Source organism: Hyperolius riggenbachi, chromosome 5 (assembly GCF_040937935.1).
Source record: "Hyperolius riggenbachi isolate aHypRig1 chromosome 5, aHypRig1.pri, whole genome shotgun sequence".
Classification (NCBI taxonomy): Eukaryota; Metazoa; Chordata; class Amphibia; order Anura; family Hyperoliidae; genus Hyperolius; species Hyperolius riggenbachi.
Window position 1 is genome coordinate 194,715,310 of NC_090650.1, and position 26,967 is coordinate 194,742,276.

General features: G+C 43.4%; 1 protein-coding gene across 7 annotated transcripts in view; it reads left to right on the forward strand.

Moving 5' to 3' along the window:
• Nucleotides 1–26,967, forward strand: part of IKZF1 (IKAROS family zinc finger 1) — a 296,693-nt gene that overhangs the window by 267,009 nt on the left and 2,717 nt on the right. For 4 of the 7 annotated variants that reach the window (XM_068236523.1, XM_068236524.1, XM_068236519.1 and 1 more), the window contains 2 exons: nucleotides 3,553–3,678; nucleotides 12,052–12,186. In XM_068236523.1, coding sequence (XP_068092624.1) covers nucleotides 3,553–3,678; nucleotides 12,052–12,186 — 261 coding nt within the window. Of the gene's footprint in view, nucleotides 1–3,552; nucleotides 3,679–4,216; nucleotides 4,270–12,051; nucleotides 12,187–26,967 lie in introns of those variants that run through there. The other 3 variants (XM_068236521.1, XM_068236520.1, XM_068236525.1) reach the window with 3 other exon arrangements.

The window sequence follows — 26,967 nt, forward strand, 5'->3', positions numbered from 1 at the left end:
TATTTGATAAAGTTTGCAGCACTCGTCTAGGTTTTGTTAAATGATGGTGGGGATTGCTGATGAATAAGTGATTTATTCAAGAACTTACAGTGGTTAACAAAAAGAATCGTCTCCTTCAAAATATTCATGTTTTGTTGCTTTGCAACCCTGAAATTAAGACTCACTCAAAATATTTATGTTTGATTTTTCTAGCTGTGGTTACCTAATACAGCTTATACCAAATAAGTGATACATTAGCAACAGATGAGCAATGATCACCCACCTCCTACACAAAGCATTGACAAAAAATCTCAGGGATAATTTTGTGGACAGGCACAAGTCAGGAGATGGATACACAAAAATTCAAAGGCTTTATCAATCCCTTGAAGCATCGTAAATTCTATAATTAAGAAGCAGTTGGTACTCCCCAGATTAAAGGACAACTGAAGTGAGAAGATTATGGCGGCTGCTATACTTATTTCCTTTTAAACAATACCAGTTGCTTGGCATCCCTGCTGGTCTGTTTGCTGCAGTAGTGTCTGAATCACACCAGAAACAAGCATGCAGCTAATCTTGTCAGATCTGACAAACATTTCAGAAATACCTGATCTGAAGCTGTCTTGCATTGTTTCTTTGATGTATAAATGGTTTAGAAAATAGCATTACTCTCTGAGTAAGGGCTAGTTCACATGGACGTCCGCCAGGCTTCCAGCAGCATCTCGTTCAGCGGCGTCTCTCAGGCTTTCGGCGGCTTTCTGTCGCAATTGGTGTCTTTGTCCCCACAGGGAGACACTAGCCGCGGCGGTTAACCGACCCTGGATGCTGCATATAGCATCCAGGATCGCCTTAAACTACGGGGAAAATTGGGATTGGAACACCACGTTCACGCAAACGCCAGTAAACGCCCAGTACAAACGTTCCCAATCACTGGGATACCATATAATAAATGTTATTGTTATTATTCAGACAGTATTTAGTGTCTGCTTTCTGGGGGTAAGCTCACCACTTCCTCCAAGGAATATTTAACAATTTTATCCATTTTTATCCTGCTGGCGCCTCTGTCTATTATATTGATATTGTGTCCACCCCTGGTGGAGGGGAGAACCACCCCTTTGTTTTTCCTGTCTACAGAGAGCGACTTCTTATTCCTGAGTGAGGACAGGTCTAATCTCCTCACCTGCCTTTATAGTGGTTGCCTGAAAGGTAACCCATGTTTGTGAGTATATCTTTTCTCTCCAATTATATACCCTTTGCTAACAACATACTACACCATATTGGGCTCTCGGTTTTCTCTATTTTGTACTTGAATGGGAGCATTTAATGACGAGTCCCAAACGCCGGCGGTAAATGAGTGGCAGATGTCCGTGTGAGCCAGCCCTAAATTAGTCGGAAAGCTCAGAGAAGCTCTTTTGCATAGATTTATCAATCGTAGTGATTCTGATTTTTTTCCTGTTGCTGCAATATATTGCAGCAGTCCCAACTCCAGTCCTCAAGGGCCGTCTGTGGTCCTCACACATTTGTTTGCACAGCTCAAATTAATTGATGAGACTGAATCAAGAAAGGTGTGTTTCAAGTAGAACACCTTTTTCCTGTTTCTTTGTCCATCCTAATTATTGGCATGGATGTTCATCCTAATATCAAGATAGTTAATAACAACCCAGTCCAGGTTTGCAGGATCACTTTTATTCTTCAATGTAAGGCCCGCGTTTGTCAATGTTAGTCTGCGTTTTTGGCCAACGCGGATCCGGTGAGCGAATCCGGTGTCCGCTTCACCGGATCCGGATGGCTCAGTCCATGGCCCGTTCACATAGTGAAAACGGATCTGATCAATGATTGATCGGATCCGTTTTCACTCAGCAAGTACATACCTAATCTTGTGCAGCAGCCGGCGGTAGAGGCTTCCTCTTCTTCTGCTGTGATTACACAGCGCGTCATGTGACTAGTCACATGGCGTGGAAAACGACGGAAGCCTCTACCGCCGGCTGCCGCACAAGATTAGGTATGTATTAAGCCTCTCTAGCCCACCCGCCTGGCCGCTCAGGATCGCGTCGGCCCATGCCCCCATCCCCCGTGGAAGATGTAGCATGAAGAAACGTTCTGCTTCCCATTGCCCCCAATGCTGCAGTATTTTTTTTTAATTAGGGCCAGCAGCATTTTTTGGATCCGGGGGCCGGAAGGTACTCGTACCAACGGACGCATGTGAATGGATCCATAGGTTAACATTGGATCCATTCACATCCGTTCCGTTTGTACAGTATATGTTCCGCTTACGTTCCGAAAAAAAATGCAGATGTGAACCGGGACTTAGCCATCTTAGGTGAACATTTATGAATTAACCCCTAAATGTCTGTAAAAAGAAATAACTGATTTACCCCTTCCCAAATACTGTCATAAAAATAACTGCTTTTTGTAATGTGAATGATAGAACAGTTTTTGCTACATACTGCTTTGCTACAAAAATAGGACTTTTTTTTCTTTCTTAAAAGCACCTTGTAATGAGAGAGATATGGAGGCTGCCCTTTTTATTTTCTGGTAAACAAAGCAAGTTTCCTGGCTGTCTGCTTTCCTTTTTTGGCTTAGTAGTCTTATGCTTCATACACACTTGAGATAAAAGTCTTTGGAAAAGGCAAGATCACAGACCAATTTTACCCCCTTCCATGTAGTATGAGAGCCATACTCTACACAGTCTATTCTATGGAGCTGCACTCCCCATCAGATAAAATCTTTGCAAGATGCTGCACACAAAGATGCCCGTACACACTCAAAAGATCATTATCTGCAAAAGATCTGTTCCTGCAAAAGATCCATTCCTGCAAAATGCATTCATAGTCTATGAGATCTGCAGATCATCATACACACCTTCCATATCCCTCTCACTACAGGGTCACTTCAACCAAAAAAAAGAACCGCAAGTACAGTATTTTGCTATATAATGCTTATATCCCCTTGCAATAATGGACCCTCAAAGTAGGTCTCACTAATAGTGAGTACACAAGCACTAAAAATTTATAAAAAGAAATCAACAATATAAGGTTTAACTTAAACTTGTGGTTTGTTACATGTGGTTGACATTGGCCCCCAAAGATTGCGGTCATTGATGACAAATACAGAATTTTGCAGTAAAATACGTATATTCCCTCACAGGGGGCTTACACATTAATGGACTATCTAATGAATAGATTAAGTCTTTATGGTAATCAGTGGATTCCCTAGAAAGCCAAGCATGTGCCCACCAGGCCTAAACAGTTATGTGGAGGCCAGAGTATGAACACTCGTGTTATATAAAAAAAAAAATAAGGTGCAGCAGTTTTACGCAAAGTTCATTTTAATTTTTTTTATTCTTTTGTTCAGCCAATACGTGTTTCTATCTTGTGTTGCCATGAGAGGTTTTTTTTTTGCAAGATCACATATGACTGCCATTGATTTTCGGCTTCAGGATGCCTTTGTAAACCAGAACCTTTTCTATGCAATACAATGATAATTATAATATTTGCTGAGTGGTAAATTGTAGTCTTATCTTAATGGTTGCCCAGAGTTTCATTTTTTACACTAAGCTCATTTCTTTTCTTACAGTAGGCAAACCACATAAATGTGGATATTGTGGTCGCAGTTACAAGCAGCGTAGCTCTTTGGAAGAACATAAGGAGAGATGCCACAATTACCTGCAAAGCATCGGCTTACCAAATAACATGTACTCAGGTGAGATCAATATTAACAAAGATCAACAGTAATCATCATATTATAAATACATATACAATGTATTGTATTGTACATAAACATATTTGATCATTTCAATAAATATGTGTATTGTTTCATGACTATAATACCACCTGTCGTCCATATTTGCAGAGGTGCAACCAGCTGTTTGATACAGTTCATATAAAAATAAATAGTAATGTTAACATTTGTATAGAGCACTAAAGGCATGCTCAGCGGGCCACCATGGAGCCTTAGTGAGTCTTGCCCAAGAACTCCTTGCTGAATAGGTAACTATTTGTAGCCAGGATTTGGCCTTTGGTCTCCTGTGGAAAAGGTGGAGTGTGTGTGTGTATATATATATATATATATATATTCTGGTATTGGACAGAGGTGACCGATGCCATGTCAATGTCACTCAGGCTTGGTTTACACATAAAAAGGTGTCCAGTCCTGTCAGTTTTTGACAGTTGGCATAAGTTTTAACATTTGTTTCTATGAAACCCCCATGTTTTTCTATGAAAGCCCCAGACCCCCATGAATCCAGCAGCGGCTCATCAATGGCGATAGGACCCCGACCCGGTGGACATCCAGGTTTGGTGTCCTCTAGTTGCTAGGCGCGCTCGCACGCACTGTTTTCTCAAGGCGTGGTTTCAGCGCTGGTGCGATAGTCAGGGTTATTTAAACCATAAACTTTCACTCTTCCAGCGCTGTTGCATCAAGCTATACAGCTGCGGCGTGTGTCCACACCGTCCCCCACCTGATCCTTGTATTCTAAGTTTGTGTTGACAGCCTGAGTTTCCTGCGTGTCTTACCTGTCGCCTTGCCTGTCTTTCAGTCAGTCAGTCTGCTAGTTGTCCCTTGCCTGTCTGCCTGTCTCTATTAGTCTGTTTTTGTCTCACCCAGGCTGCACATTTCAGTACTTTTTTACTTATCCAGCACTCCCTGTCCAGTACTCCGGTACTTATCAAGCTAGTCCCTGTTCAGCCTGCACTGTCCAACCTGTTCCTTCCTGCCCTTCCTGTTCAGTCCTTCCCATCTAGTCACTTCCACCCAACCTGTCCAGTCTGTCCTGGTTTTTCTGTTCAGCAATTCCCGTCTGTCCAATCCCATCACCACTGTCCTGTCCTGTCAGTTTGTAAGTCACTCTTGTCTGTACTCCTTCCCACATCGGCAAGGTACCCCTTCTGTTCTTCTCGTCACTGGTGTGGTGGTCCTGGGGGTCGTGTTCTGGCAAGCACCAAACAGCAAAGCAGTCCACCACCCGTTAGGCGTGACTGCCCATCATCCTTTGCAGGGTGCGCTGGTGAGGACCTGTGCTCGCTTAGACCCCCGTGCCCTGGGCCTGCTCACACTTGGAACCAGTGACACAATCAATAGAACCCTGACAGGTGTATTCACACATAAAAGGTGTACATTTCCGGTCCAGTGAGGTAAAACTGACGGATGCAAAACTGACAGGACAGAACAGTACTGGACCGGACCGGACCGGAAATGTGCAGATTTATGTGTGAACCTCAGTGGTCAGCATAGTTTTGGGGCTTTGCTGACTGCTGCCAGCAATGAAATGTACAGCATAGGTTTTAATATGCACAGGGGCAGAATAAACATTCAAGTGGACCTAGGACTCTTTTTTTAAATACAGTTTGAAGGAATATCACTCTCTAGTTTACTAAATAAATTTTACAAACAGCTAGAGCAAGGAGCAGATACTCCAGGATTACGTTTGCCGAGCCTGAGTTTTGCTTTAAGTATAATTCATGGCTGTTGTTACATGTTCAAGCATATTTTAGGCCTATAATAGTCTTGATGTTTTTTACACTTCACTGAGTCATAATGAGACTGATTTACTAAATAAATACCGTATTTTCCGCCGTATAAGACCCTATGGAATATAAGATGCACCCAGGTTTAGAGGGCAAAAATCAGGAAGAAATAAAAGTAAACCTGGTGCATCCATATATCAGGAGTACATGTCCTCCCCCAAATGGTGTCCTCCTATGTCCCTCATGTGTCCCCATGTGTTCTCTTGTCTCCCCGTGTCCTCTTGTCTCCATCATGTGTCCTACTGTCTCCTCCATGAATCCTCTGGTCTCCCCCGTGTCCTCCAGTCTCCCCCCTGTGTCTTCTTGTCTCCCCCCTGTGTCCTCTGGTCTCCCCCGTGTCCTCCAGTCTCCCCCCTGTGTCTTCTTGTCTCCGCCCTGCGTCTTCTGTTCTCCCCGTGGCCTCTGGTCTCCCCCCGTGTCCTCTGGTCTCCCCCTGTGTCTTCTGGTCTTGCCCCTGTGTTCTCTGGTCAACCTCCTGTGTCCTCTGGTCAGCCCCCTGTGTCCTCCATCATGCCCGGGGCAATTGAAAACATCCGACTTCTCCGTGTGGCTTCCTCTAGTGCCAGGCTTCTAATGACGCGCCATCTTCAATCGCCGCATGATGGGGGAGGTAAGCCGCTGCTGCCGCTGGCCATACAGGGGGTCACAGAGATACAAGGGGAGGGAGGAGAGGCAGGCGGGGGGGGGGGAGCCAGGCACATACAAGGACACAGGCAAGGAATCCCCGATGGCGGGGGGGGGGGGGGGCGGTTTGTATCGTCAGACATTCGTAAGTCTGGGATTCCCTGCCTTTTCCATATAAGAAGCAGGGACTTTTTCTCTCCACTTTTTGGGGGCGGAAAATATGGTAACAGTTGTAAGTACCATTTACTCTGCTATATAGCACTATACTTAACGCAATCACACAATGCATTGTGCGTTAATCAGTGTGTCATTTTATGTCCCATACATTTCAGTCACACAGTTAAGTTTGTTCTAAATTTAACACGTGCTAAAATAAAAATAATGCAAGCGAAACACACACTTTGGAATTTTTATCCATTAGACGCACGCAATGAAATTTTTTTTTCACAAATACGTCCAAAAAAATAGCCACTACATCATAAAGCTGGTTTGTGCTCAGGAGCGTATTTAGCATAAATGGCGCCTATGGCAAGCACTAAAATTACGCCCCTGCCTGACCATCATAATTGACAAGAAAAAAACCCATGGATCCTTGACCGCTTACCTCCTCAAAATAACAACAATAACTTGAGAGTAGATAGGGTAAAGTGGCAGTAAACATTCTTGCCTTGCAGTACTGGAATCCTGGGTTCAATGTCCAACTTTGTGTTTGTGTAGGTTTTATTGGGGAAATTTGGTTCCATCCCAAAAACATACCAATAAGTGATGTGTTCCCCACCCTCTTTCCAATTACCTAAATATTATGGTAGGGACATAAGACAATGGCAAAATTAGATTGTGAGCTCCAATTTTTAATCTCTTTTTTTATATTTGGGGAGAAATTAAACACATATTAGTGATACATCAGTCTGAGTTTTCAAATGTTATGCTAGTGCAATATAAATACATAATAGTAATATGGTAGGACATTGGACTATGACTATGACAGGATTAGATTGTGAGCTCCTCTGAGGACAGTCAGCGACATGACTATGAACTCTGTGAAGTGCTGCACAAGATGGTGAGCAGCTTATTGCCTAAGCACACTTTTGTGTTGCTGTTCTGACTTCAGCATCATGTATCAGTGTGCGATACGCAAGGACATCAGATAGCACTGTCTGACATTTATGCATTGCTGCATGTATTCATTTGCAACACAGCACTGTTTTATTCAGTGTTACTGAATGGGGGCACTACTACAACAGAGAGCAACACAGGTGAATTTCTTTAAAACACATGGCCATCTGTGTTACAGAGCAACACAAGCATGTGCTGAGGTTAAAAAGGATTGCACATCTTAAAAAATAAAATTTGGGGCGCAAGAGTTGTACAGACACACTGCTTTGCTATAACATGGAGTAACAAATGCATAAGGGACGAGAAATGACAGCGTGGCATTCAAGCAAGTAGCATCCAGAGGGCTGAATAATACACAATGGCCTGAATTCTGGTAGCTATGTGAGGTAAATATTTTTTTGTAGGTAAAATACCTCATGTGGTATTTTCCTCTTCTTTTAGCAATTCTGAAACATTTTTCTGCATTTCCGAACATGCAGTAAGATATGCGGTAAAATGTGCGGTATTTAAGCGGTAAGCATGCAGTAAATAAATAATAGTAGTCTTTAATTGTCTTCCATAAGCTAGGATAGTCTTTTTGAAGATGTTTTTTCTTTTTTTTTTTGAGAGGGGAAGGTGTATTTGATTATGTAGCAACCTGTGAAAAGTATATTTATAGGCATCCCCTATACAAAAAAAAAACAGTAAATATTTGAAGTTTTATTTCTACTATTCTTTTCTCTTACACAGCCTGAATAGGAACGCCACTATAACAGCAATAGGAACTCCACTAAAAACTGCAAAATGCATACAAATTGACTTTACCTCCAGGTACAGGCAGGTCTTAAACTGATCGATAAATTATGTGCTAACATTCCCCCTAATTTCCATGAGAATAGCTATTTTCGGTAAAATTAATGCAAATTACTCCACGAATCACCTCATAATTTACCGCATGAGGTTAAACATGACTAAAACCTACCAGAATTGCTAAATGTCATTACCTTATGAGGTAAATTACCGTACATGAGCTAATTTGTTTGAAAATCCTACCAGAATTTAGGCCAATGCCTTGTTAATCACTTATCATTTAGTGATCTGGTGTTCAGGATATATAAATGGCATTGTACAGAAGGTGCACACATGCTACATAGTTATTTAACACCTTGTAGAAGGATCAGTTGTACTTGTGCTCATGCGATTACGCATGTGAATCCCTCTAGTGAGTCGTACAATGCACAGCTATGGGGATTCAGATGTGTTGTCTAAAAGTCTTCTGCATGCTTCAGGTTATTTTCCCCACATGTGAATTCAGAAGCAGCCTTTTGATTTCAATAGGCTGCAATTTCCCATCCAAATTCACGTTCAGGTACTCGCAATGAGTCCAAAGTTTTCCCTTGTGTGTCTATTCCAAGCTATAGTGTAACAATATTTCAAACAGATACAGCGCTCACCACCCTTCCTAAACAGTCACCCGGTCTGCAGCTGACTGCCAACGAATGAAACCAATAAGTTCCCTTCGAAACATAAAATCCAAACACAGCAGCGCCGTCCGGATTTCTCTTTTGATGTTATCAGCTGTTCAGTTACCTAGATCAGAAAGATAGGCACATAGCGTGTAATCCTTTAGCACTAGTACACCCTGTGTAACACACACACTGTGCAAGGAGTTTCCTATGACCGCATGCAGGATGGGGGTCACACTCCCCCCCCCCCTCCCCCCACAACGTTTCCCTTCTCACCAGAGGTATACTTTAAGTCAGGCACATCAAAATGCATCAACCAAATGATCTAAAAAACATAAGAACAGCCGCCTCTCATATCGTAAAATCTTCTTTAATACGGCTAAAGGCCCATAAACATATAAATGTACCAGATGGTAAAATATTAAAAGCGCATCTCACAAAATCCGCATGACACCCTCCAGGCTTCCCCGCCGTGGCGCCGGCGGCTTCCGTCAATGGTGTTGTCTGCAAAGCGTGCGTGTTTAGAGGCTCCGCCCTATGCGACTTTTAATATTTTACTATCTGGTACGTTTATATGTTTATGGGCCTTTAGCCGTATTAAAGAAGATTTTACGCTATAAGAGGCGGCTGTTCTTATGTTTTTTAGATCATTTGTTTGATGCATTTTGATGTGCCTGACTTAAAATATACCTCTGGTGAGCAGGGAAACTTGGGGGGGAGTGTGACCCCAATCCTGCATGCGGTGATAGGAAACTCCTTGCACAGTGTGTGTGTTACACAGGGTGTACTAGTGCTAAAGGATTACACGCTATGTGCCTATCTTTCTGATCTAGGTAACTGAACAGCTGATAACATCAAAAGAGGACTCCGGACGGCGCTGCTGTGTTTGGATTTTATAGTGTAACAATAATCTAAGCTGAGTAGCTGCTTAGTTACTATGTAGAAGCAGCAGTGTCTGCAAAATGCCTCTACAGTGTGATTACTAAAAGAGGAGTATGGGAGAAAGAACCTGGAAGGAGCATTTATTGCCTTCTGCTTTGTCCTGATAGTGAAGTAGATAACTGATAGGGCACTTACACTGTGTTGTCTTCTTCCTGCATTCATTTCTCTGTGCTGTACCTCCATCCTGAGCTGCAGCTAGCCAGCTCTGTAAATGTGCTCCTCCAGGTTCAGACTCAGGCTGCATTTGTCCTCATACCTGTGACAGAGCTCTGCCCGTTCAAGAGAGAAGGAAGGGAGAGGGAGGCTGAGCCACATACACAGCACTTCCTCCCAGCTACAGAACAGCAGGTCTAGCAGCCAAACTGCTCCCCTCCCAAGAGGCCAGCGCCCATGGCAAGCATTATGCCTCCACCTGTCTACATACGCCACTGTTTGTGCTTTAACCCCAATGAATAAGATACAGGGAGTGCAGAATTATAAGGCAAGTTGTATTTTTGAGGAATAATTTTATTATTGAACAACAACCATGTTCTCAATGAACCCAGAAAATATCAAAGCTGAATATTTTTGAAAGTAGTTTATAGTTTGTTTTTAGTTTTAGCTATTTTAGGGGGATAGCTGTGTGTGCAGGTGACTATTACTGTGCATAATTATTAGGCAACTTAACAAAGAACAAATATATACCCATTTCAATTATTAATTTTTACCAGTGAAACCAATATAACATCTCAACATTCACAAATATACATTTCTGACATTCAAAACAAAACAAAAACAAATCAGTGACCAATATAGCCACCTTTCTTTGCAAGGACACTCTAAAGCCAGCCATTCATGGATTCTGTCAGTGTTTTGATCTGTTCACCATCAACATTGCGTGCAGCAGCAACCACAGCCTCCCAGACACTGTTCAGAGAGGTGTACTGTTTTCCCTCCTTGTAAATCTCACGTTTTATGATGGACCACAGGTTCTCAATGGGGTTCAGATCAGGTGAACAAGGAGGCCATGTCATTAGTTTTTCTTCTTTTATACCCTTTCTTGCCAGCCACGCTGTGGAGTACTTGGACGCGTGTGATGGAGCATTGTCCTGCATGAAAATCATGTTTTTCTTGAAGGATGCAGACTTCTTCCTTTACCACTGCTTGAAGAAGGTGTCTTCCAGAAACTGGCAGTAGGACTGGGAGTTGAGCTTGACTCCATCCTCAACCAGAAAAGGCCCCACAAGCTCATCTTTGATGATACCAGCCCAAACCAGTACTCCACCTCCACCTTGCTGGCGTCTGAGTCGGACTGGAGCTCTCTGCCCTTTACCAATCCAGCCACGGGCCCATCCATCTGGCCCATCAAAACTCACTCTCATTTCATCAGTCCATAAAACCTTAGAAAAATCAGTCTTGAGATATTTCTTGGCCCAGTCTTGACGTTTCAGCTTGTGTGTCTTGTTCAGTGGTGGTCGTCTTTCAGCCTTTCTTACCTTGGCCATGTCTCTGAGTATTGCACACCTTGTGCTTTTGGGCACTCCAGTGATGTTGCAGGTCTGAAATATGGCCAAACTGGTGGCAAGTGGCATCTTGGCAGCTGCACGCTTGACTTTTCTCAGTTCATGGGCAGTTATTTTGCGCCTTGGTTTTTCTTGCGACCCTGTTGACTATTTTGAATGAAACGCTTGATTGTTCGATGATCACGCTTCAGAAGCTTTGCAATTTTAAGAGTGCTGCATCCCTCTGCAAGATATCTCACTATTTTTGACTTTTCTGAGCCTATCGAGTCCTTCATTTGACCCATTTTGCCAAAGGAAAGGAAGTTGCCTAATAATTATGCACACCTGATATAAGGTGTTGATGTCATTAGACCACACCCCTTCTCATTACAGAGATGCACATCACCTAATATGCTTAATTGGTAGTAGGCTTTCGAGGCTATACAGCTTGGAGTAAGACAACATGCATAAAGAGGATGATGTGGTCAAAATACTCATTTGCCTAATAATTCTGCACTCCCTGTATATCACAGGCTGTGAAATCATTCTGCTTTGGTTATTTAGCTAAGTAACAAACACTGAACAACACAATGTAAAGATTCAAAGGGTTAAGATGGCCATACGTCAGGCGGCTTGGTGTCCGATCGACCATCCAATTTGATTATTATAATCGGAATCGCATGGAAATCTGTGCCGCCAAGTTCATGCCCAACTCACAATGCGACCAATTTCAGGTGGAAATTGGTTGCATCAGATTAGATTAGAGAGAGATTTGTCTCTTGGTCGAATCTGCTCATCATCACTAGATGTATGGGTAACTTACGACATATGATAATGCTGACTCTTACAATATAATAACAGTAGTTTTGATTATCATATATTTTCTTTGCTTTTCTGTAGGTGTGAGATGTAATTTAAACTATTGTATTCTCTTTATAACAGTAGTAAAAGAAGAAGCAAACCACAATGAAATGGCAGAAGATCTATCCAAGCTTGGTTCTGAGCGATCTCTTGTGCTGGACAGACTTGCAAGTAACGTTGCCAAACGTAAGAGCTGTATGCCTCAGAAATTTGTTGGTAAGAACATGTAGCCTTCTCCCTACTGCAGGAACAATCTTAGCTCAGTGACTAAAACGTGACACAATTATGTTTTTGTCAGTTAATTTTGAGCTGAGATGTTTCCAGTGATTAAAATATATCAGGAATAAGCAGATGACACTTAAAGAGGAACTGTCGCAAAAATCTTAAAATTAAAAATACTTACAAATAGAAGTACATTTCTTCCAGAGTAAAATGAGCCATAAATTACTTTTCTCCTATGTTGCTGTCACTTGCAGTAGGTAGTAGAAATATGACATTACTGACAGATTTTGGACTAGCCCATCTTCTCATAGGGGGGTTCTCAGTTTTTTCTTTATTTTTAAAAGCACTTAGTGAATGGCAGTTGCTCCGTCCAACTGACAAAATAGTATGCAGCGAGCAGGTCCAGCATCTTTGTATAAAGATTTTTCAGGGTATGTATTTATAAAGAATAAAGGCCCTGCTGAGAATCTCCTATGGAGGGATGGACTAGCCCAAAATCTGTCAGTAATGTCAGATTTCTACTACCTACTGTAAGTGACAGTAACATAGGAGAAAGGTAATTTATGTCTCATTTTACTCAGGAAGAAAAGTACTTCTTATTTGTATGTGTTTTAAATTTTCAGATTTTCGCGACAGTTCTTCTTTAACCACTTATTGACATGCTGACTTATAGAAACGTCCTGCTAGAGCCTCTTAATGGCTCCAGGACGTTTGTAAAAGTCAGTCAGCGCTGCTGCCGCTGTGTGCGGGAGCACGTGCGTGTTCCCGCGCGTGCACGTGCATTCCGGTGCACGTGAAAAAGTGAAAAAAAAATCCACCAAAGAAAAAATACACCTTTGTTTTCAAATAATATATTGTCACCATACTTTGTACTAGGGACATAAATAAAATCTTGGGATAACCAGGACAAATAGGCAGATAAAATGTGTGGGTTTTATGCACAGTAGCAGTGTTTATATTAACTCCCTTGCCGTTTCAATTATGTCGGCAAGGGGGCGGAGCAGCACTTTTTTTTTATTTATTTTTTTTTTAAATCATGTAGCTAGCGCGGCATCCCCCCACCCTCTTCGATCGCTTTGGGCGATCTGCGCAAGCAGGAAATCCCATCCAAAACGGGATTTCCTGTTCGGCTTCCCCCGTCGCCATGGCGACGATCCCGATGACGTCACCGCCGTCGGGACGTCAGAGGGAATCCCAAACCACCCCTCAGCGCTGCCTGGCACTGATTGGCCATGCTGCACAGGGGTCTGGGGGGGTTGGCGGCGCGACGGGTAGCGGCGCCGATCGGGTACTACACGCAGCTAGCAAAGTGCTAGCTGCGTGTAGGGAAAAAAAATTGCGAAAATCGGCCGAGCAGGGCCAGAGCAATCCTCCTGCGCGAGTTGCCCCGAGCTCAGCTCGGGATAACCGGCAAGGAGGTTAAAACTATAGGGTATGAAACTGGAGAAATAGTGTATTTTTTTTAATTTGTTCCTTGTATTTCCCTTTAACCACTTGCCGACCGCACGCTTATACCGTGCGTCGGCAAAGTGGCAGCTGCAGGACCAGCGACGCAGTACTGCGTCGCCAGCTGCAGGCTGATTAATCAGGAAGCAGCCGCTCGCGCGAGCGGCTGCTTCCTGTCAAATCACGGCTGGGGGCTCCGTGAATAGCCTGCGGGCCACCGATGGCGGCTCGCAGGCTAAATGTAAACACAAGCGGAAATAATCCGCTTTGTTTACATTTGTACGGCGCTGCTGCGCAGCAGCGCCGTAAGGCAGATCGGCGATTCCCGGCCAATCAGCGGCCGGGGATCGCCGCCATGTGACAGGGGACGTCCTGTCACTGGCTGCACAGGACGGATAGCGTCCTGTGCAGCCTCGATCACCGGGGGGGGGAACAGGTAGGAGAGGGAGGGGGGAATTTCGCCGTGGAGGGGGGCTTTGAGGTGCCCCCCCCGCCAACCACACGCAGGCAGAAGAGATCAGACCCCGCCTGCACATCATCCCCATAGGGGGGAAAAAAGGGGGGCAATCTGATCTCTCTGCCTGCACCCTGATCTGTGCTGGGGGCTGTAGAGCCCACCCAGCACAGATCACTAAAAACCACGCTGATCCTTAAGGGGGGGTAAAGGGTGGGTCATCAAGTGGTTAAAATGCATAGAAAATAAAGTAATTACTGAAAACAGATATCAACCCCCAAAAGCCCAATTGGTGGTGAAAAACCCCAAGATATAGATAATTTAATTGTGATTAGTAGTGATTACGGTAAGCTATTGGCAAATGAAAGGGATGAGCACTGAAAGGTGAAAATCGCTCTTGTCCATTAGGGTAAAAAACGCCTTGTAGTATAAGGGTAAATTAAGTGAATATATTGAATGGATAATTTAGGCAGTTACATTATATTACATAGAAATGGTAAGATTGGATGAAAAAGATTGAATCATTAGTGGCCACCTTTAGCCTCATCAGCTTATGCAGCTTCAGTTTACTGGGATTGCATCAAGCATTTCACAGAGGAGACAGAGATCAGATGAGAATGTCCACCGCAGTTGTAGGGTAGTTAGTGTAGCTGGGGGAGAGGAGGAGCAGTAGGGGTTAGTGTAGTGTAACAGGCGGGGCATCAGATGTTAGTGTAGTGTAGTGTAGTACAGTGGGTTAGCATAGCTGGTTAGTGTAGCTTAGATAGAGACAGCTTTGGCGGAGAAGGTCCATAAGACACCCCTGCACCATTGACACACCAGGTTTAGTATTTTTTTTTCCTGATTTTTGTCCTCTATACCTAGGTGTGTCTTACGTACCAAAAAATACAATATATATCTGGTGGTATTGATAACAGTCATATTTCTGACCATACAATTCTCCAAAAACTGCGCTCCTGGAATTTGCACTACAATTAAATCTATTAGCATGGTGCGCTCTTAAATATCCGATGTAAGATAAACTAGAAAACAAAAAGCAACCAAGTAGCGCTCCAGATCTCAAGGAAGTCCACAATCAGACCAAATCAATGTCCATTACGTGTCAGTCGGAGTCCCTTTAAACATAACACCCTGGATCATCTAGGTCTTCTCGCATAGGCTCCGTTTAGGATCAACACGATATATAAATAAACAGAAAAAAAGGCATATAGTGTAAATCCGTTAAAACTCTCAGCATTACCACCACCACTTTATTATCCCAATGAACCGTGATGAGATAGCCTTAATGCACCACTGGCGAGCGCTGTGACACACCCCCTCTGTGTCCACACTCACCCAATGGGCCTCCTTTGGATACAAAGCATACAGTACAGATATTGGAGAACCTGAACATAGAGGGAGAGATTTTGATGGCAACAGCCGACGTGAGCTCCCTCTATACGAATATCCCACATGAGGAGGGTGTTGAGGTGGTCGCGTCGTTGCTGGAAAGCCAGAGCGATCTTCCGACAACGTTCATCAGATTTCTTATGGAGTTGTTGGAATTCGCATTGAAGAATAATTACTTCTGGCATAAGGGGGATTATTTCAAACAGGTTTTCGGATGCGCCATGGGGTCGTCCTTCGTCCCCAGTTTGGCGAATATATACATGGCCCGATGGGAGGAGGAAGCTATAAGGCTGGGAGGGGAAAAGGTAAAACTTTGGCGGAGGTATATAGACGATCTGCTGATCTTTTGGGCAGGAGATGAGGTAAGTTTTCATACATTCATAGAAGAGATTAATCAGATCAGATTAAATATCCAGCTGACAGCTAAATGCAGTCCATCTCATATTCATTTTTTGGATTTGGATATTTTTAGAGACCAGACGGGATTTAAGATGAAATGTTTTTTTAAACCGACGGATTGGAACGGTTTTATAGATACACAAAGTTGCCATCATCCACAGTGGCTAAAAGGGGTCCCAAAGGGACAATTTATGCGCATTTTGAGGAACTGTTCTGACAGTGCCAGTTTTTTTGAACAGTCAGACATTATTAAAAACAGATTTGTGGAGAAGGGATATGAGAGAGATTGGCTGGATAGGCTTCAGCTGGAGATAGCTACAATGGATCGTAGAGGATTAATCTATGGGGAGAGAAAAGGTAATATGGAGGAGCAGAAACCCTTCGCCTTCATATCTGAATTCTCTGCCCAATATAGAAAAGTAGAACAGATCCTTCGCAGACATTGGGGTATTCTCCAGAGTGACCATATTCTGAAGAGTGTCCTCCCAGAAAGACCGTCCTTCGTTTATAGAAGGGCCCCTAATTTAAAAATTTAATTGCACCCAGCTGTGTAGCTCCCCCTGTACAGAAAGAATTCGTGGGGTGGCAGACTCCAGGTTTTTTCCCCTGTAGGAGTTGCAAGGGTTGTAGAGAATCGAATGGAGGGAGAAAGGTAAGTATCCAAGCAAACTCTAATGGGAGAGAATATAAAAGCAGGCAATTCATTACATGTGCATCTGTGGGGGTGGTGTATGTAATATGGTGTAGTTGCGGCTTGCAATACGTGGGGCGCACCACCAGGTCATTAAAGGAAAGAGTTGGAGAACACATAAATAACATCAGAAAGGGTTTTGAGCAACATAGTTTGTCTATGCACTTTGCATTGAAACATCAGTGTGTTCCAAGTCTAATGTTCTTTTGTGGAGTGGAAAAATTAAGAGGCTCATGGAGGGGTTTTAACAAGACGAGAGAGATTTCCAAAAAAGAAGGAATGTGGATTTTTAATTTAGATACCTTAGTTCCTAGAGGTCTTAATGTGGAATTCGATATAAATTGTTTTATTAGGAATGATTAATGTTGGAGGGAGGGTATATCAGGGCAGATATAGAAAATGTTGTATTAGCTATATTTGTAAGTGATTACTCTGCCTGATGATAGTTGAAAACCATAATTCAGATGACTCCACAATCGGTGGAACGCAGCGCTGTATTCTCTACTTTGGAACGCAGCGGCGGAATTCCGGAACGGTGCACTTTCCATAGGCAGATTGTGCGTCTTTATGACGCCTGACATGAGAGTTTATCCGGCGAGTGAGTATGGGGGGGAGGGTGGATTTAGCCCAGTATGAAAGGAGAGGAGTTTTACACATGCGCAGGAGAATTCCTGTTCGCAAGAGTAAGGGTACAATAAAGTTGGTTTATGAAGGCCCAAGGGATAAAAATGCCAGCGTAGCGTCTGACGTCAGCCCCTGATGAGTCAGACCTCTGACGAAACGCGTAGGGCGGAGCTACGTCAGACGCTGCTGGCTAACACGGAAGTACCAGGGAAGCGACTCAGGACGTGGAGGTTTGAGGCGATGATCAGCGGAGTGGTCACCCGGGGACCCAACACTGTATAAAACGCTGTTATCAAGTCTCCTAAATGTGAGTGCAATCTGTTTTTTTAGACGTTTTAAATAAATGATTTTACACTATCGAGCTCTCTTAGTCCCGCAGTACCTTGATTGAGGAGTGGCATACGGATTTCCGATATGGTGTATTGACCCCCATTGGCCTTAAATCTTACCTCCGGAGATCAAAGGAGGCCCATTGGGTGAGTGTGGACACAGAGGGGGTGTGTCACGGTGCTCGCCAGTGGTTTATTAAGGCTATCTCATCACGGTTCATTGGGATAATAAAGTGGTGGTGGTAATGCTGAGAGTTTTAACGGAGTTACACTATATGCCTTTTTTTCTGTTTATCTATATATCGTGTTGATCCTAAACGGAGCCTATGCAAGAAGACCTAGATGATCCAGGGTGTTATGTTTAAAGGGACTCCGACTGACACGTAATGGACATTGATTTGGTCTGATTGTGGACTTCCTTGAGATCTGGAGCGCTACTTGGTTGCTTTTTGTTTTCATATTTCTGACCAATCTGCATATGTGCAAAAATCACACATAAATTATTTTATCCATTTTGCCAAATGATTCATGACAGCTTTTCAGTTGCCATTAGAGTGTTTCTTATATGTCTCATGTTTACAAAAAACCAACAACTGACATACTGCATTAGCATATCAATACTGTTAAAAATGTCCAGGAATAGGGGTTGCTGTAAATAAGCAATGAGAGCCCTGTCAATGAATAACTTTACAAACCTTGTGGGGGAAGCAAATGGGTGGATAGAATTGATATTCATATTGACATTGGTAGGGACTGTGTGTTTTATTCAGTAGAACCCCACAAAAGGATAACTGTACTTTGCAATGCCCATTCAGTGTCTCCACCCCACCCCACCCCCCAAAAAAAAGAGAGAGAGAGAGAGAGAAAGCAACACTGACCATTTTGAATCCACATCTCTGAAACTATACATAAAAATTAAAAGTATTAAAAAATATATTTAAAATAATGCATGAATAGAAAAGAAACTTGTGCCTATGGAAACATTTACACCTAAACACAAAGGGCAGTTCCTATCATTCTCAGCTTTGCTCTGTGTCAGTGGTTTACTTAGAGTTTTGCTTACCACACAGCCAACCCATTATTTTCCAGTGCATGAAAGGCTTGGTGTTTCCTGTCTTGACTTTTGCTATATGTAGTTCAGCCTATTCAACTAAACAGATCGACAACACAGTTTCAAAAGCCACAAAACAGACAAGTGACGCATTTACTCAGTAGTGAATATTGTTGGTTATTTAAAATCCTAGATACATTTTTCCATTTGACACTTGGAAATTAAGTGTTTTCCAATCAGTATTACAATTACATTTTGACAGAGTGACCCTTGTTCAATTTACTTTTTATTCTAAGTTTTCTCCTGGTAGATAATTTCTCATCTTCTGTTTAACTTCTTGCCCACCGCTCCACGCCGATTGGCGTGAATGCGGTGGTGGCTCCAGATAACGACATGTAAGTGAAAAAGTACTGTCAAAATTACTCTTTTCTTGCTTGCAGGTGGCTTGAAAGGCATTTTATACATAAGGTGTGAAAATATCACATTTAAAAAAGCTTAAGCAATTCATTTTTTCATCAATGTTTTCTCCTAGGTGATTTTTCACAACTTGCCAATAAAATGCCTTTTAGGCCGCCAGCAAGCAAGAAAATACTCAAAATAATTTTGATAGTACTTATTCAACCACCTTTTGATCCTTTTTTATTTCAGAGTGCTGAAATGTTATTTTAAAGAGAAGATGAAAAGTTATCCCTCAGGAGAAAAAGTTAATTGCATATGGGCCATTGTCTCAATTTCAGCCTCCATCAATTTTCATTGTTAATACATGCAGAAATGTATTATGTCTGTACCTATTACAGATTAACCTCTTCGCGACAGACATAAAACCGCCTTAAAGAGACTATACAGTCAGGCTATGAAAAGCTTTTAAATGGTAAAAAAAATTATTTTGTACAGTAACTGGCATTTAAAAGGTTACTTTTTGTACCTCCTCGCTGTTGCTGTCTGAAAACAAGGTTAAACCACACCCCACAACCCCTGTAGGAAGGAGTGCCATGGCACTGCACTGCCTTATGCGAAAAATGTAGCCTCCAGCTCACTCCACCTCCTTACTGCTTTTGCAGTATTTGAAAGAGAAGACACTAGTTTTTTACTGGAGGGAGTAGAGAGGTCACTTGCTGCTGCTGGAGGGGGGAGCATTATTGGGTGCTGGTGGAGTAAGTGTAACGATCGGTGTAACACAGAGAGGGTCTGATTACCGGTGATCTGCAGTATCACCGAGAATGCAGGATATACCCGATTATTGATGATCTGCAGTATCATCGATAATCAGATATATATTCTAACCTCTGGACACCTGAAGGATAAGACTGTTTTGGTGTAACAGTAATACTTTGAGTATTGCACCTTAGGAGAAGGTACAGAAGCAGTAAGGAGTACTGCACAGCAGAAGTAAGCTCCTTCCGAATGCCTAGACTCTCCCGGGGAGGAGCTAGGCTGAGGGTAGGAAGGACAGAATGTGAGTGACTCCAAGGAGAGGGTGTCACTAACAGGTCTGGGAACTGCCTCTAACAGTAAGGCCAGTTCTCGAGGTCGGGCAATCCAGGTCGTTAACACACAGACAGATACGGTACAGATTCAGGAGACAGATACGGAATCCAATAAACAGGCAGGGTTTGGCAACGGAGTATCAGAATAGCGAGGTACAGAATCAGGAGGCAAATACAGAGTCTTGGAACGAGCAGAGTTTGGCAACAGGATATCAGAGATAGCAAGGTACAGAATCAGAGTTCAGCAGGATAGTCAGGCAGGCAGAAGGTCATAACAAATAATACAGTTCAATATTCCTAATGCTAAGGTGTGAGGTCTGTGATCGACAACACCTTTGGAAACTATGCTAGAACACATATACAGACAAGGCCTGAGTGCTACCACGTAGTGATCGCAACGACAGACAACCAGAGAATGACCAGCACCCAGTATATATACACCAGTGCTCTCCAGCACCTCCCTTAAGTGCTGGACCAATGAAAGTTGCTGCAATTGTCAGCTGACCGGCCTGGTCAGCTGACCCTCCTCTGACTGCCATAAAGGCCCTGCCTCTCTGCCCGCGCACGCGTCCTCCTAAACCAGTGTGGACTATCAGTCCCAGCCACACCAGTCATGTGTTGTAATGTTGTTGCTGTATGGGATGCGGAATCCGTCGGCACGCTGTCTGAGCGTGCGGCGTTTCCTCTGCATCCCGCTCCATTGAGAGAAGCAGGCCTATGCCAGACGCGGAAACAGCCGCCTCATCCTGCGTTCATACGGCGGCTTTTCCGCGTTTCTTCACAGTAAGTAACAAAGAGGTCATTGGTTTTTCATAGGAGAGAGGGGCAGAGCTTCGTTTGGGAGGCGGGGGAAGCTTTGTTTGAATGAGAAGCTGAGCTTTGTTTGGGCAAGAGGCGGAGCTTATGCAGAAAGAAACGAAAAACATAATTACTCCTTTACAACTAGTATTCCGCTTCTCTGCACATTGCAGCTTTTTACAGACATACAGCGATGATGCAGTTTCCTGCATCTAGTGGGCATGTGCAAGATCTTCATAACATCAACTCTACTAAGGAGGATTCTATAGTGATGTCCTCCACTGCCTTATACAACATGCCCACTCCCGCAATGTGCAACATCACAGAGCCAATACTACATCTTGCATTCACTTGAAGGGTTAACAAAACACTTTATATATCATGTCTAAGTTTTTCTGATAGGAAATTACATAGGTGTCGCCCAAAAGATAATAAGACAATGTACAAGAGGCATTATTGTGGAAAAAAGATTCTCAGATGTTATTTACATTTGAGCAAAAAGAGTCCAGTCCAAAAATATTCATACCCTTCTCAATAATCAATAGAAAAGCCTTTATTGGCTATTACAACAATCAAATGCTTACTATAATTGCAGACCAGCTTTTTGCATGTCTCCACAGGTATTTTTGCCCATTCATCTTTAGCAATGAGATCCAAATCTTTCATGTTGGAGGGTCTTCTTGCCATCACCCTGATCTTTGGCTTCTTCCACAGATTCTCAATTGGATTCAAGTCAGGACTCTGGCTGGGCCTCTCCAAAACGTTAATGTTGTCGTCTGCTAACCACTTCTTCAACACTTTTGCTTTGTGTTTTGGGTCATTGTCATGCTAAAATGTCCACTGGTGCCCAAGGCCAAGTTTCTCTGCAGACTGCCTAATGTTGAAGTTGAGAATCCTCGTGTATTGCTCTTTTTTCATGGTGCCGTTTACTGTGATTAGGTTCCCTGGTCCTTTGGCTGAAAAACACCTCCAAAGCATTAGGTTCCCACCACCATGTTTGACAGTGGGGATGGTGTTCTTTGGGTTGAAGGCTTCACCTTTTTTTACACCAAATGAAGGAAACATCATTGTGAACAAACAAATATTTTTTTTTTCATCTGACCATAACTAGAGATGTAGCAAACGGTTCGCCGCCGAACGGTTCCAGGCGAACTTTGGTGGTTCGCGTTCGCCTGGACCAGGCAAACTTTTGCGGAAGTTCGATTCGCCCCATAATGCACTATGAGGGTCAACTTTGACCCTCTGCATCACAGTTAGCAGGCACATTGTAGCCATTCAGGCTACACTAAGCCCTGGAGCCCCACCCCCCCTTATATAAGGCAGGCTCGCTGGCCATGACACTCACTCGTGTGCCTGCTGCAAATAGACAGACTAGGGAGAGCTGCTGCAGATTTTTTCTCCTAGGGAAAGATTAGTTAGGCTCTTGGCTTGCTCCTGGCTGATTGTTATTGCTAAAATAGCACCCCTCAACAGCTCTTTTGAGAGCTAATGTTTTCCTGATGTGTTTTGTTTTTTTTGTGTGTTGCTCACTGACACTGACATTATACAGCCCTATCTGTTGCAGCTGGACCTTGGTAATTGTTATTACTGTGCCAGCCAGGTCCTGCCTAACTATCTATACTGGGACACCTTCCTATGCCTACCTAACTACTGGGGCACCTACTTACCTATACGGGGACACCTACCTACCTACCTATACTAGGGGACCTACCTATGCCTACCTACCTATACTGGGACTCCTACCTATGCCTACCTACCTATACTGGGACTCCTACCTATGCCTAGCTAACTACTGGGACACCTACCTATGCCTACCTACCTATACTGGGACTCCTACCTACCTATGCCTACCTACCTATACTGGGACTCCTACCTATGCCTAGCTAACTACTGGGACACCTACCTATGCCTACCTACCTATACTGGGACTCCTGCCTACCTATGCCTACCTACCTATACTGGGACTCCTACCTATGCCTAGCTAACTACTGGGACACCTACCTATGCCTACCTACCTATACTGGGACTCCTACCTACCTATGCCTACCTACCTATACTGGGACTCCTACCTATGCCTAGCTAACTACTGGGACACCTACCTATGCCTACCTACCTATACTGGGACTCCTACCTACCTATGCCTACCTACCTATACTGGGACTCCTACATATGCCTAGCTAACTACTGGGACACCTACCTATGCCTACCTACCTATACTTGGACTCCTACCTATGCCTATCTAACTACTGGGACACCTACCTACTTATACTGGGACTCCTACCTACCTATGCCTACCTACCTATACTGGGACTCCTACCTATTCCTAGCTAACTACTGGGCCACCTACCTATGCCTGCCTACCTATACTGGGTCTCCTACCTATGCCTAGCTAACTTCTGAGGCACCTACCTATGCCTACCTACCTATACTGGGACTTCTACCTATGCCTACCTATATACAAGAAGATAATAAGGTCGTTGCTTTATTGTGGACAAACCAAATTTGATCAGCTGGACAGTCACTGTTGTTCTATCTTTGAGCTACCACAGCCCGGCGACCATATGGGCTGGAAAACTGCCACGGCCTGCACTCTGGCCATGTTGCGCATCAGTCCAGCACGGCAGTCACTACGCAAACAGCTGTTTGCGGTGCGTTACACAGTGAGTTTGGTGTGTCAGTGTGAAGCAGTACTCTAATTACACTCCCTGATTGATGTATACACATGCAAGATGTTTGAAAGCACTTTAGGCCTGCAATTTAGCATTCAATGTGATTTCTGCCCTTAAAACGCTGCTTTGTGTCAAATCCAGATTTTTCCCCGGGACTTTGGGCATGTACCCTACTCAGCCATGCCCCCCTCCAGGTGTTAGACCCCTTGAAACATGTTTTCCATCACTTTTGTGGCCAGCATAATTTTTTCTATTTTTCAAAGTTCGCCTCACCATTGAAGTCTATTGCGGTTCGCAAACTTTTCTGCCAACCGAACCTTCCGCGAAGGTTCGTGAACGGGGTTCGCGAACTGAAAAACGGAGGTTCGCGACATAACTAACCATAACACAGAAGACTAGAAGGGCTTGATTCATAAAGCAGTGCCAAGTCTTAGCACGCTTGTGAAATGCGCTACAACACGTGTAAACTAAGTTTACACGTGTAAAGTAACAGATCACGCAATCTGGTTTGCCCTGAAAACGTCACACCCTCCGCGTGGTAACAGCTTCAAGTGAAATGTATCCATCAGTGCCCTGTAAACGTTGCACCCGGTGCGATAAAAACGGCGCATAGGATGCAGCCAATGTGCCTTTTTAGGGCGCATCCTATGCTCCGTTTTCGCTGATGGATAAATTTCACTTGAAGCTGTTACCACGCGACGTTTTCAGGGCAAACCAGATCGCGTGATCTGTGGTCGTGCTAACTGGTTAGCACCCTAGTTAGCACGCCCAAACCCTCTAGGCATGCTAACTAGGTTAGCACCAGTTAGTGAATCGACCCCGAAGTCTTCTTCTTTGTCCAGATGAGCATTTGCAAAGGCCAAGCAAGCTTTTGTGTGCCTTATCTGGAGAAGTGGCGTCCTCCTTTATCTGAATCCGTGGAACCCAGAAGTGTGCAGTGTCCATTGGATTGTCTGCCTTGAGACATTGCCACCACCAGAGCCCAGATTCACCAGGATGGCCTTGGTGGTGATCCTTGGATCCTTTTTCACCTCTCTCACTATCCTCCTTTTGGCTTCCGACCGCGTCCTCTTAGATTTTCAACAGTGCAAAACATCTTGTATTTTTTAATAATACTTTGCACTTTAGCCACTGGAACTTGAAAACATTTAGAAATGGCCTTTTAGCCCTTTTCTGACTTGTGAGCAGCCACAATGCGCAGCCGCAGGTCCTGACTGAGCTTCTTTGTCTTAGCCATAACTGTCCACAAACCAACTGAAGAGAGCTGCTGTTTTTCACCTGTTGAGTTGATTAAAACAGCTGTTCTCAATTAATCATGGCAATTAGGATGTTTTAGAAAAGCTTGGACTATTTGGAATGGTATAGAACTTTGGATTTTCCAACAGACTGTGACAGTTTATGAAGGGTATGAATAATTTTGGAGTGTAGACTTTTTGCTCAGATGTAAATAAAAGCTGAGATATGTTTTTTTTTTTTCCACAAAAATGCCTCTTGTACATCGTCTTATTATCTTTTGTTAGACACCTACAGTATGTTATTTCCCGTCAAAAAAATACTTGCTGGTTGAATAAAAGTAACTCTAAGTTAAAATTTGCCATATATCAATTTTTTTCTGGAAAAACTAGTATTGCTTTGGGACATATTTTGTCCCAAGAATAATTTATTTTATAGTTTTTAAAGTAGAAAAATGAAAAAAATGCATAATTTATTGTTTTGCACCCATTATAGTTTTAAAATTCTATATCTGCATCTAAAGAGGGTTTGGAATCATTCCTTGCATATTGAAGGACAAGGAAAAGGAGAGTTATATTATTATTATCATACTATTAATCTACCATTATATGATACATATTATTTGAGTTATTATCTGCATTTTTGTTGTGTTTATGTATGATTAATATAAATATTATGAGCGTTATCAGTGTTTGACTGTATTATTAATAGTGTTTACTATTATTATTGACAACTTTTTCCTTTATAAAGGACTTTTATATTATTATTATTATTATTTTTACACTGTAACAGATGCTGTTGCCAGCATTTTGTCCCTTCCTTAGAATCTGAGAGAGACTTGCAATAGCATCTGTTCGCTCACTCCACAACTGATCACTCTGGTTAATCATAATGACCATCTAGTCTGACTATGCAAACCCTCTGGTTGAAAAGTGGTTAGTCCACAATTAGCTAGTTACAAGGGGTTAAAAGACACATTTTGTGAAAAACATCCCCTTTAAAATTTTAATACATATATTATTTTGAATTATTGGAACCCACTAGCAGCATGTTCTAAGAGCCAGTGATTTGTAAAGCCCTTGCTCATGCAATGCTATGGGAGATTTTTTATAAATCACATCCTTCAAGTGGGATCACACACATAGCATTACAGTAGCAAGAGCTTTTCAAATCACAAGCACTCAGAAAAGGCTTAGAAAAGCGCTGCAAATGGGTTCCAGGCCTTACTGGAAAAGTGAGAAGGGCTGGGATGACTAGACTATTTTTCAAGTGTTCCTATGCACAGAGTCTGTTACAGCTGTTCTTCAACCTATTTCAGACCATGCTAATTGAATTCTCCATCCTGTTTGTGGATTCTTAACTCTGACAGGACATAGATTTCAACATCGCCGCCGCGCATTCTCGCCGATCGCACCACTCTGCCCCCACCGCAGCTCACTCTCCCTGCCGTCAATATGATATGTGAGGCGGTCAGGAACCGATTTCATTGGCTCCTGAACACGTGATCACTGTGAGCCAATCCCATTGTCTTACACTGATGACAGGGTCAGCAGCCAATGAAAGCGGCTCCTCACTGGCTCACAGAGCTCTACCATCATATCGACAGCAGACGCTAGAGGTCTGCGGTGATGAAGTGTGTGCAGCAGTTCGTCGATAAGCTGCATTTTGTGGTACCAGAAGTCTCTGGTCCTTATAGGGGGGGCCAGAGACCGCTAGTACAGAAGTGGTTGAAAAAAAAATTGGGAATGCAAAACTGTGATGCACACATTAACCACCCTGGCGTTCTATTGAGATCGCCAGGGCGGCTGCGGGAGGGTTTTTTTTAAATTTAAAAAAAACTATTTCATGCAGCCAACTGAAAGTTGGCTGCATGAAAGCCCACTAGAGGGCGCTCCGGATACGTTCTTCTGATCACCTCCGGCGATCAGAATTAAGAAGGAAGGCTGCAATGAGCAGCCTTCCTTGTTTTGCTTGCCTCGTCGCCATGGCGACGAGCGGAGTGACGTCATGGACGTCAGCCGACGTCCTGACGTCAGCCGCCTCCGATCCAGCCCTTAGCACTGGCCGGAACTATTTGTTCCGGCTGCGCAGGGCTCGGGCGGCTGGGGGGACCCTCTTTCGCCGGCGGTGATCAGGTAGCACACGCGGCTGGCAAAGTGCCGGCTGCATGTGCTGCTTTTTATTTTATCAAAATCGGCCCAGCAG